The 13,065-nt window shown below is 40.1% G+C and overlaps 1 protein-coding gene across 3 annotated transcripts in view; it reads right to left on the reverse strand.

Annotated features, from left to right (window-relative positions):
* Positions 1–13,065, reverse strand: part of DNAH9 (dynein axonemal heavy chain 9) — a 316,438-nt gene that overhangs the window by 86,676 nt on the left and 216,697 nt on the right. For all 3 annotated transcript variants that reach the window (XM_088801911.1, XM_088801910.1, XM_088801912.1), the window contains exons 46-48: positions 9,585–9,727; positions 9,058–9,219; positions 8,624–8,857 (exon numbers count right to left, since the gene is read on the reverse strand). In XM_088801911.1, coding sequence (XP_088658037.1) covers positions 8,624–8,857; positions 9,058–9,219; positions 9,585–9,727 — 539 coding nt within the window. The remainder of the gene's footprint in view (positions 1–8,623; positions 8,858–9,057; positions 9,220–9,584; positions 9,728–13,065) is intronic.

The raw sequence follows: 13,065 nt of genomic DNA on the forward strand, positions 1-13,065 counted from the left end.
CACAGGATGCCCCACTCCTGGTGAGCCCACCCACAGCTGCCCCAGGCCAGCAGCCTCCATCGGGGCGCACCCAACGCCTTTCCTTTCTTCCCACTACAAAGCTCTCCTGCTCCTTCTCCTGCCTTTGCGTCTCAGCCAAAACGCAAATGCTGGTGGCTGACTCCCGGGAGCGTAAGCTCTGAATCAAGTGCTTTTGCTTGTTCGCCTTTGGTTGGTCTTTGTTTATTTCCACAATCCTTATAAGAAATAGATGACCGGGTTGAAGTGAGACAGCAAGCATCCCAATGGTCCAGACATGCTGGGTTCCCCATCTAGCTTCCATATTCATGTGCCTGTGGAGGCAGTGATGAAGTAATGGGAATATCAGCACCTACCATGTTTCCCCGAAAATAAGACCTAGCTGGACCATCAGCTCTTATGCATCTTTTGGAGAAAAAATTAATATAAGACCCTTATATTACTATATAATATAAGACCTTATAAGGTCTTATTTTACTATAATATAAGATCCGGTTGTATATAATTAATATAATATAATATAATATAATATAATATAATATAATATAATATAATCAGGTCTTATATTCATTTTTGCTCCAAAAGACCATTAGAGCTGATGGTCCAGCGAGGTCTTATTTTCAGGGAAACACGGTAGGAACTGTCTATTTCTCTGATCAGCTAGAGAGAGATGAATGGTTTTCTATGCATATTCGATTCAGTAGAGTGTGGTGGTTCTGGTCCAGCAGCATCTGTATCACCTGGGCACTTGTTAGAAATGCAGATTCTCAGGCCCTCTCCAGAGACTGAATCAGAAATCCTGGAGGTGGGGCCTGGCAATCTGTGTTTTAACAGGCCTTCTGGGTGATTCTGGGGCTTGCTTAGGTTTGAGAATCACTGGCCCAGTGTTATGGCCCTTTCACATGCAAAGCAAAGACTCATCTATTTATTTCTGGAAAGGAAAAAAGCCATTTGTATTTGCAATATAGCCCATACAGTTTATATTCCAGAATGACCTCCTGTCTCTCATTTTTCTGCAGTCTATTTCACACGACAAGCAAAGATTACTTCAGAGCTCCTGGAATACGTCAAACAGATTCAAATGCTTTATGATGCAAAATACATAAGGGGAAATATAAAATGGAGGCTTAGACGCTGCTGATAATTCCCTTTTCATGGCAGATCAAAAGAGAAGAAAAAGAACGCAGGGAAAAAAAAAGAATGCTCTTTAATTTTGTGTATTCATAGAAACTGGAGACTTTGCATTAACCTCAAACAGAGGCCTGCTCCCTAGAATACATCTTATATCCCCAAGTTGGAAGGTTAATCCATTTTCATCTCCCGTTGTTCAGCTGCAGAGAGTTATTTCTACAAGGACAAAGATGCAATTGTAAATCAAAATGATTGAACCACATAATCACTCCAGTCAGCAAACACACCAGTAACTTTCTGTTCCTTTTTAAATCTTGGGAGATTTGAGAAAATTGAAGTGCTTTTTTTTTTCTTTGTTGTTGTAATTGTTTGTTTTGTTGATTGCAGATATGGTTTATGACCTCAGGCCCAAGGTAAATAATCACCTGCACTGTGAATGGGAACTTTATAGCTCTTAAGCTGTGACATGGAGTGACAGGAGGGTCCCGCCAGTCAGAATTAGGCTATTCCCCACCTGCTACCGAGAAGGCATAACTCAGGTTCATATCATGGCTCTTCTGCAACAGAACAGGACACTGAAATAGGTTACATAAATTTTTCTCTTCTCTTTTTCCCTTAGAGCATTCAAGCCCTACTCTGGACCTCTTCTTACTTAGACACGCCCACACCGAGGGAGGAAGAGTGCCGCAAACACTTTCCCTCAGTCTTTGCCCCATGAATATCGGCCACGCATGGTAAGTGGGGGGATGTTGACTCACTGAGGTAATGATAAGATGGTGGAGGGAGACCCTCCCTTCTTCAAGGATCTGGTACATGATGCTAAAAAGAGAGGCCAAGCTTCCCAGGACCTTCTCCCTAGAGTTCCAGAAAGAGAGAACCCACGGTAATCAACATCAAAAAATACTCCACTGAGGGCTGGAGGCCTAGAGATATCCTCCTTCTTAACTCTGAGTTCATGCAGTTACCCAGTATTTCCTGATATGAATTTGGACTTCAAGCAGGCTTTCTTCTTAGACATAGATGTTGCCATCTACAGAAGATATTTGTTACATTTACCTGCCTACTAAAAAGTTTTACCCTGTTCTGGTAACATAGGTTGGTTTTCCTTTGGAGAACTTCACCTTCCCAGGACCTTGTAGTTTGGGTGGGGTGGACTCCAGTGGTTATCACTTGATGCTGGCTTGGCCCATGAGAGTATCTAAGTCACAGAGATTGGTTCAACTAGGGGTAAACCAATGACCTAAAGAGACCAGTTAGAGCCACTGACTGTTAACCCAGGAACTTGGCTGTAAATACTAGGAAAGAGGCACTCCTTTATATACTGGGCACTCCTTTTTATATTGGGATCTCTGTTCTATACTGGGGTTGTAAGCAGACAGAATACAGGTCTGAGTTGTCAGAGCCACGGGGGTTGCGTGCCTGAGGAGGGACAGCTAGCAAGTATCTAGCACCAGCCCTGTCCAAATTAAGCTCCGTCCCATGCTTTTCAGTTACTTGAATCAATTCATTTCTTTTTATATTGTTTTGTTATTTTGCCTATTAGCTGGATTTTGGTTAGTTGCTATCAAAAGTGTCCTGATAAATATATCGTGTAATCTAAAAATTTTTTCTCTCCTTCTCTTCTCTTCTCTCCTTTCAATTCCCTTCCCCCTCCTGTCCCCTTCTGTCCATTCCTTCTTTTCATTTCCTTTTCTTGTTGCTAAGTGAATTTGAGTTAGTTTTTCTTTTTTTTCAACTGCAGCTAAAAAAGTCCTGACAAATACATCTTATCAACTTCAGGTAAATTTGGTGGCCTGAGAATATTTGAAACCCTAAAATGAACTGAATTTAAAGCTTTCCAGATTGACAGACATATGGATTAAATCCTATATGCAGTGGTCTGTAGGCCTTTTGTGAACAGTTCTTCAATCTACCAGCCCCACTTCTTCATGAATACACCTGAGTTAGATACAGAAGCAAGAACAACAGTAGGTTCTGAGGATACCAGTGAGAGATGAAGTGAGACCCAAGTCAGGGTTGGGTGCTCTGACTGTATCAAGAGAGAGAAAACAATTTACACCTACTGTGAAACTTCAGCTGAAGATGAAGTAAAGACAGACGATGCCACCTACAGACCCAGCAGGACCAGCCATCCATCATTAGAGGCAGTGCGAACCGCAGGGCTCGACCATGATGTTTCATCTACTGCTTCCTGAAACCTGACACCACCACAGAGGTGAGGAGGAAAATACCCCTCCGAGGAAAACAGCCCAGAGTTAGAGTTAGAACTCTGAACTGACTGCCCTCCAAAGACTGAGTAAATTTTTAACCTGAAGTGACCAACTCAGCCTGAAATGCAACATTAAGTGCTTTCTACTTTTAAATGGAAAAAAAATGGCTCCAGAGCTAAATTATAATAAATTCAGTTATAGAAAAATAAAGTTACATCTATAACCACTGAGTCTAAGCATGAAATTATATATAGGTTTTATAAACTTTACTGTACAATTGTTCATTATTGTCATTATTACCATTATCATTACTACTTCCAATACTACAATTATTGGCTAAATAAATTTGGAGTCTGAGCCAGAGCTGTGAGATTCATTTAGTCTCCTCTCACTAGACTATGAACGCCAAAAATTGTCATAACTGGGTAGTATGACACTGATGCAACATAATTCAAGTCATTATCCTCATACCAGATTATGATAAGGTACTTCAGTTCTTTCTACCAAAGGAACAGTTACAGATGAAGGGTTTACATGAGAGCTAGGAACCCTAGATACCATTTTTACAAGAAGAATCATGATTGTAATTCTCAGTAAGTGTGGAATGTACACCACGTACACAGTATTGCCAAGACCCACCCTCCATCTCCACTCTGAGCTTGCAGGTGATTTAGAACTTGTTCATTGGTTTATTTGTCTATCCATCTATCACCTACCCACCTATCCATTTACAGAATACCTAGTATGTGCCAATGAATCCTGGTTTCTGCCCTTGAAGGATTGACAACAGTATAGCACACTATATACTGGAGAAGAAACATAATTCAAGGATGGAACCACAGAGAAGGGAAAGCTTAACTACTCAAGCTTAGAAAGGGCTTCTGGGCAGGGGGGTAACTAATTGTTGAGGTCTTGACAGTGACAAGCTGACAAGCTGGGGCACATGTAAAGACACGGAGATGTGAGCTACCTGTGGAATGTTGAGGGAACTACAAGTAGTTGGTACTGTTGGACTTCGGGGTACAATGTAATAGCAAAGAGGAATGAAATGGTGGCGCAATAAGCGAGGACACAATTTTACAAGTTCTGGCAAAGATCAGAAAAGCTGAACTATAATGTATAAATCATTAAGACCTACAATAGAGAATACTCAGATGTCTGCCTTGAGCAAAGATCATCCAAAGTGCAGGGTGGAGGTCGGTCCACAGCTATGCTGCCCCATGTGGTACCCACTAGCCACTTGTGCTTAATGAGCACGGAAAAAGTGGCTCGTCCCAACTGAGATGTGCTGCAAGTATCATCATACACACTAGTTTCTGAAGCCTTGTAGAAAGAAAAAGGAAAAGATTTCATTAATAACTTTTTACATTGATTACATGTTAAAAGGATAATATTTTGCATACGTTGTGTTAAATAAAACATATTATTAAACTAGTAATAAAATTATATTCAATTAAAATATTCTATTAAAATAAAACTCAGTTGGTTCATTTTCCTTTTCTTGATTCAGCTACTAGAAATTTTAAATTTCATGCATGACTTGTAGGATATTTCTACTGGGTGGTGCTGGTCGAGCGTGCTGGCAGAATCCAGTCAGGGAGACTACACAGAATGCTATTCACTAATTAATACAGTTAGCCAGCAAAGATTTAATGAGCGCCCACTCTGTCCAGGCACTTTTTTAGGCACTTGGGACACATCAGTGAATAAAACAGACAAGGTTCCCTGTCCTTATAGAACTTATATCCAACAGATGGAGATAGACAACAAAAAATAAACACGATAAATAAGTAAATTATATAATATTTTAGACAGGGGTAAGTGCTATGGGGAAAAAGGTAAAGTAGAGCAGAATAAGGGGATCAGGAGTGGTATGGGGAGGTTACCGTTTAAAATGGGGTCATCAGGGTAAGATTCATGGAGAAGGTGACATTTGAGTAAAGAATTAAAAGAGACGAGGGAGTGAGCCGTGGGGATATTAGAGGAAAGCACAGCTGGGGAATGGCTAATGCCAAGGCCTGGTATGTCTGAGGAGAGAGCAAAGGAGCAGTGCGGCAGGAGAGGAATGTCACATGGAGGGAGTAGCAGGAGATGAGGTCTGAGAGGTAACAGGGCAGGGCTGGGGAGGAGCTTTGGAAGCCACCGGAAGGAGGGAATTGACGGCTATCACTCTTTCTGGGGTTTGAGCAGAAAAGTGACATGATCCAATTTAGGTTTTAAATTCATCACTCTGGCTACTCAGTTGATGACAGACGACAGAGGGGCAAAAGTGGAAGCAGACGAATGAGTTAGAAGAGTATTGCTGCTTCCAGGTTAGATGTCGGGGGCTCAGGTTAGGGTTGTAGCTGTAGAGGAGGTACAAAGTGTTGCAATTCTGGGCCTATCTGAGGTTAGAGCCAACAGTGATCTTTTTTTCTGGGTGAAAGTTGTGAGAGAAAGAGAAATGAGAAGAGTCAAGGATGACCGCAAGGATTTCGGCCTGATGGGTGATGCTAGAGGTTGTGGGTGAAGCAGGTTTGGGATGGGGGAGGGAGCTGAGAGTTTGATTTCTTGAAATAATCCAGATAAGAAGTGTCTAAATCAAGACACTAAAAAGAGGAGAGGGCGGCCAGATGGCTCACTTGGTTAGAGTGCAAACTCTTAACAACAAGTTTCAATTCCTGCATAGGATGGGGGGCTGCGCCCCCTTCAACTAAAGGGTGAAAACGGCAACTGGACTTGGAACTGAGCTGCACCCTCCACAACTAGACTGAAGGACAATGACTTGACTTGGAGCTGATGGGCCCTGGAAAAACACACTGTTCCCCAACATTCCCCATAAAAAAAAAAAGAATAAAAAAAAAAAAGAAAAAAGATGTGACATTTAAAAAAACAAATAAACAAACAAACAAAAAACACCAGGGGATACAGCAAGAGGGGTACATCTAAGAGATATTTAGAAAAATTATAGAATTGTTAATGCTTAAAAGGGGGAAGCGACAGAAGGGGTGGAGTCAAAGTTAATGCCCTAGTTTCTGATCTAGGTAACTGGGTAGGTGGAGTGTTATTCACTGAAGAAGAGAAGGTGGAAAGAGAAGAAACCAAAACTGATGCCAAGACTTGGGAGGACTCTCCACGGACTAGATGCAGACAGAGCTGGATGCACCCAATAGTATAAGCAGGCTTCTCCTTGTTAAATAGAGATCATCTAAAAAAGGAAAACAGACATTTATGCTTTCTTCATGGTCTGCTCAAAGACACAGGGTCTGCCCAAAATAGATACTGGGTGCTGTTCTGTGAGATGTCAGAGCACCTTTCCCATTGCTTGCTCTCCAGCAAATATCCTCTACACAGACTGATCAGCAATTCCCAGAGGATCGTGGGTGGGAGGCAGAACAGGGCTGCTGGAGACGCAGAACGTTCTGAGTGTACCGTAGGTAGGGGCAGATAGGAAGAAGAAATGGCGGGAGACATAAAAAAATCTGCTGGTACTGCATTCTGGGATTCTTTTCTATGATGTTTCCTACACATTCAGAGATTGAGAGAACCAGAAAGTGTTTGGGAGAGAAGATGCTTTGTTTCTACGACCAAGGTGTCCACCCGGTAAACTGCGAGGACCTGGACTGGGATCCGTGTATTTCAATCTGTCCTGAACTGCAGCTCCGAGAAGGGGTTTTGATCATGACACAAATGGACAGAGAGTGGTGTCATTGACAATTGTCACATGCCATTTATTGACAAGCATTGAGTTTGAACAGATGACTCACCATTCCTGAAGGTAAATAAATAAATACGAAAGGTCTTTACATAAATACAGAACAAGGACAGGAATAGCATCTAGAAGACTAAGAAGAACACAGCTCTGAAAACGACTCATTACTAGATCTAGAAAAAACATCAAGAAAGCTGTTTTGCATCATCAACAGAATGGTTTCTGAACTATAGTTGCAGGAAAACAGGCTGAAATAAAAAAAGCAACAGGGAAGGGAAAAGGATGAGATGAGGAAGGGCTGTTAGGATATTAAATATGTAATAGCATAATTAAAGTCTTCGTTGGAAGCATAGGAAGGAGAAGCAATATTACACACTGTTAAATTAACGTTGTTGAGGATAAACTTGAAAAGCTCCCCTAGAATGTGACTCCTTACCTCCCACTGCTTTACCACACGGAAAGTTGTTCCAACAACTTTATGCAAGGCTGAACTTGAGAAAAAGGCCAAAGGGATAAAAGCAATGAGTGAGGACATAATAGACATGGAGCACAGGGAACCCATCCAGCTAGTCATTGCTCCTGGAGGAGAGGCCAGTGCAGACGAACACAACCATACAACAGAAGAAACATTTCCTATGCAGAAGAAAGAATATGAGTATAGATTGCAAGGGATCACAGCAACCAATTAAACGAACTGAAATCCTTTATATACAATTACATCCGAAACTGAAGTGGGAAGAAAGAACAAGTCAGAAGAAGGAAGCTCAACAGAGCTATTCAGAAGGCAAAGCTCTGAGAACATGACTTGACATGAAACACTTAGATGTCTCCAGGAACATGTGATGTCCAGTAGTTTAATTGTGCAAAGGCATGAAATTCACTGCCTTAAGGAGAGGCAGGTTCTGCTGCGGGTAAACAGAGCCCAGAAAGGGGCCATCAAGGGATCAACGATGTTTGGTGGGCATGAGCAAGGGCAGAGAAGGTGCTAGAGTTGTCCCCAGTTCTCAAGGGAAGAAATAAACCTGTTCCATTTGGAAAAACAAGTAGAAAAATATAACAAGGACAGGACAGCAGGGGCCTCTTTTGATGGCCAACTACTTCGGAATATATGAGGAAATGCATGAAACGAGACAGGATTTGTTTAAGAAATTAGGTTCCAAAGGCTCTTTGATGGGTAACAGTGTAAGACAAAAGAAACAAAAGAATATTGGTAAACCCTGCAACCATTTCTCTCAACAGTTCATCGCTTTTGGTTTTGAGGATGGAAGGGAAGTGGGCTGGAGAGGACAGGAAAGTAGTGGAAAAGGAGGAGATGGCAAAGAGAAAGCGAAGAGGTGTCCTAGGGGATTCCAGCATCCATGAGAGGGAGGAGAGCACAGCTGAAGCTGAGGGTGTGCTGTTCTGCTGGAAGAGCTCAGCCTTACTTTCTGGTTTCTGATAACACTGGGGCCTCTGGAAAAGCAGACAGGACTTTTGGACTTCGACTGTGACCCTTCCAATTTTCGGGAAAGGGGCCTCTCCCACTTTCTCTCAGTGCCCCGCAGCCAGGAGAGATTGGAAGGATGTCACCTACCTGGGCAGAGGTGCTATGGAGCTTCAGAAGCCCATTTTCAAGCCGCTCCATTTTGCTCTTGAGCTCTTTTCCTTTCCTGCGCAGTAAGCTCTGGTAGAGTCTGATGAACTCCAGAAATGATTTGGGAGTTGTGTAGTTGTAACGCTGCTCGTTGCTCAGGTACGACTGGGATGTGTGATTGACACTTGTGTGGACAAAAGCCATGAACTTGCTAATCGACTGCTTCACTGTGGGCTAAAATCAAAGAGCAGGAAATAAAGACATAGTCTCGCCATGAATACTGGAGGTGACTCCCCAACCCCATTGCTTTGCCTCAGAAAGTTCTTCCAACAACTTTATGCAGGCCTGAACTTGAACCCTGAAATTCTGGACACAGAATTCCTTGCACCCTGAGGTGGAATGAATCTTGAGGAGTGTCTCTTTTCCCCTCTCACCTCAATGCTCTCAGTGTTCTGCAAGAAGCGAAGGCTGACAGACTCCAATGCCTGCTGAGGCCACTCGTGAAACCAGTCGATGGCTGTGCAGTTCACAATGGCTGGGAACTTCCTGCTGCGGACCCTCAGCTTGTTCCCCACAGGAGAGAAACAGAGAGTCACCTGAGAGGTCAGAAGGGTGAGAGAACCAAAAAGGTATCAGAGAAGTACTCACAGACAGACAGATAGGGCCTTGGATTCTTAACTTCCGAGAAAATTGAGAAGCATATCCCACAGAAACAAAAACCTGTAAATGCTAGCCGGCCTTTTCAGCCAATGAAGTAAGAAATGTGAGCCTGCATGAGGCAAGAGGGCAGCCACTGCCCATGAAGCAGATGAGAAGGGCCTCCTTGCAAAGGCTGAGAAGGTCATTGCACCCTCACCCCCACTCCCCACGCCCAAGACAACAGCTGTACCCAAAATGTCCAGAGACACTCCCCTGAATCACTTTTGGTCCTGTCTACTCTGGGCAGTAAATCCTTCTATACCTTCAGTTGTCGGCGGACCCGATCTATAAAGAACTTCCAGCAGTTCTCTCTGTCGTCAACCAGACCTTGGCTCTTGACTTCATTCCTCACACTGCTGATGATGCTTTCCACTTCATCATCGGAGTAGAGATCTGGGACCTCTCCTAGGGGGAAGTGAAGCACAGATGGGCAGCTGTGGCATCTCTCTGCATGATGCAATGGTACGTGAGAAGTTGTCTAACCTTGGGACACAGGCTCTTAGGTTTTTAGGCCATGTTCTAGCACTCTTGCTGGTGAAACTGGACACATACCACGTCTTCTCCAAACCAAGGGCAGGGAAAGAATACATAAAATAATGGAACAGGATGTGTAACACCCTCTTGTCCTGGGTCAGCAGCTGGTAGCACAAGAGCTTTCAACTGCCTTTTCCACTTTTGCTTGAAGCATGTATTTACTAACTACTGTTATAGAAACTGTGCTCATAAAGAACTTAATACTTAGAAGGAGAAATAAAACTGATGCAAAATGGCTCTAAGACCTGGGGAAAAGAGCCATAAGAAACATGCAGATTAAGTCCATATATTCCAGAACAAACTATCACTTTTTATTGGAGCAAAAGGGGAGAAAGCAGGGGTGGCTTCATGGAATTGAGTGTAAGTATGACTTCTTAACCTAATGGGGAAAAGATGAATATTCAATACCCAGTAGTAGGAAAACTGGGAAAACTTATGCTTAGATTCTTACTTTCCACTATACACTAAGATAAATTCCAGATGGGTCAATGACTTAACTATTAAAAAAAATAAAAAATGATAGAAAATAATTTTATAACTTCTGAATGGGGAAGGCCTTTCTAACTAACACAAAATTGGTATGTTTAAAAGAAAGATAAATTTGACACATATAAATTGATACATTTTATATAAAAATAAATAAATTTACATGAAAATACAAAAATTTACATGGCGAAAACACCATAGGCAAAGTAGAACAGCAACAACAACAGATTCCAAAAAAACAATTAATAAAACATGTTTTCCAAAGAAGATATACAAATGGCTAACAGTACATGAAAAGATGCTCAAAATCTTTTCCTGAAGATGCTCACTAATCTTCAGGAAAATGCAAATTAAAACCACAATGAGATATCACCTGACACCTGTTAGAATGGCTACTATCAAAAAAACAAGAAATAACAAATGTGTGTGAGAATACAGAGAAAAGGAAACCCTTATATATTGTTAGTGGGATTGTAAACTGCTATGACCACACGTAACCAAACGTATGATGATTCCTCAAGAAATTAAAAATAGAACGACCATCTGATCCAGCAATCCCACTTCTGGGTATATATCCAAAGGAAACAAAACCATTACCTTGAAGAGATGTCTGCACTCTGATGCTCCCTGCTGCATTATTTACAGTAGCCAAGGTTTGAAAATAACCTAAGTGTCCATTAATGGATGAACAAATCAAGAAAATATGGTATATATATATATATATATATATATACACTAAAAGGAATATTATTCAGCCTTAATAAAGAGAGAAATCCTATCATTTGCAAAAACACGGATGAACGTAAGCCATATTATGTTAAGTGACATAAACCAGACTCAGAAAGACAAATACTGCATGGTATAATTTATATGTGAACCTTAAAAAAAAAAATTAAACTCATAGAAACAGAGAGTAGAAATGTGGTTGCCAGGGGCTGAGGTGTGGGGGAAATAGGGAGAGGTTGGTAAAAGCATTCCAACTTTCATAAGTTGTAAGATGAATAAGGTCTGAGGTTCTAATGTACAACAAGGTGACTATAGCTGCTAACACTGTATTGTATAATGGAAATTTGCTAAGAGACTAAAACTAAAATGTTCTCATCGAAAAAAGGGGAAAAAAGAAAACGAATGTTTAATTCAGATTATAGTTTAATAGGTAATCTCCTTAAAATATAAGGAAACTCTTTATAAATAAAGAAACTATCAATAATTCAACAGAAAGATGGAGTAAAAGATGGATACGAAAAGAGAGTTCATAGTACAGAAAATACAAATGTGTCTTAAACATATGAACAAATGCTTTACCTCACTTATAATAACAGAAGTGCAGAGGGTGCCCCCAAAAGTACATACACATCTTAAGAAAGGAAAAAACTGTATTAATTGTAATACTCAATATATACCGATAACAAAAGATGTATACTACAAGTCACGTTTGACTTCTGTAATTACAAGAGGTACCCAAAGTGGTTACCATCAGCATAATTTTAATACAGTTTTTTCCTTTCTTTAAATGTGTATACATTTTTTTGGCATCCTCTGTACATACTGAGACAATGTTTAGTTACATTTTTGTCTGTATACATTAGATTGGCAAACATACGAACAGACACTCAACCTCACTCATGACAATAGAAATGTACTTTTAAACTACTCCTAATTATTATTTTTTACCAGATTGGCAAAATCTGAAAGTTAGATAAAATACTATATTAATGTGGCAACATATGATGAATAAAAATTTTTAAAATCCTAACTAAATATGTAAAAGTAAATATATAATGACCAAGTAGATTTTATCTTGGAAATGAAAGGATGGTTGCACATTAGAAACATACATGAAAAAAAAAAAAAAGACTATAGTAATAGATTTTAAAAATAAAACAATATGACCATCAAAACTGATGCATGAAAATTTTTAAAACTGTTAGCAAACGAGGGTAAATGAGATTTCTCTTAATCTGATAGTAGATATCTATCTCAGATCCTAAGCAAACATCATATATAATGGTAAAATGCTAAAATATTATCTTTCAAATTAGGAACAAGATAAGTGTGACTGCTATCATGTTATTTATTCAACATTATATGCAAAAAGTCAAGGAAAAGAAATTAAATGTATAAGGATGGTTAAGAAAACAATAAAGTTATTTTTCAAAATCTAATTCTCGTGATGGAAGGAGAACTGACTCTGGGTGATAACACACAATGGGATTTATAGATGATGTAATACAGAATTGTACACCTGAAATCTATGTAATTTTACTAACAATTGTCACCCCAATAAATTTAATAAAATAAAATGGAAAAAAAAATCTAATTCTCTACATAGAAAATCTAAGAGAATATACACATAAACAACAAGAACTCCTAAGTGTGTTTGACAACCAGGCTGCTGGATACAAAATCAAAGTTGGAAATAAAATGGCATTGCTGTACTTTGGCAAAAAAAAATGTCATTTTAAAAGTCATTTAAAATACCAATAAAAACCATAAGGCAGGTAGTCATAAATATAGAAAAAGATGTACAAGATCTTGATATAAAAATTGTCACACACTATTGAAGGGCATAAATAAAACCCTGCACAAATGGAGAGAAGTACTGTGTGCGCAGGTGGATGATTCAGGATTACCAGTATCACAAAGATATGATTCCAATAAAAGAATCAAATAGGTTTCTTTTTTGATCCCTACAAGCACATTTAAAAATTTATATGAAAGAG

Source organism: Rhinolophus sinicus, chromosome 12 (assembly GCF_057876585.1).
Source record: "Rhinolophus sinicus isolate RSI-liver-muscle chromosome 12, RSI-T2T, whole genome shotgun sequence".
NCBI classification, from domain to species: Eukaryota; Metazoa; Chordata; class Mammalia; order Chiroptera; family Rhinolophidae; genus Rhinolophus; species Rhinolophus sinicus.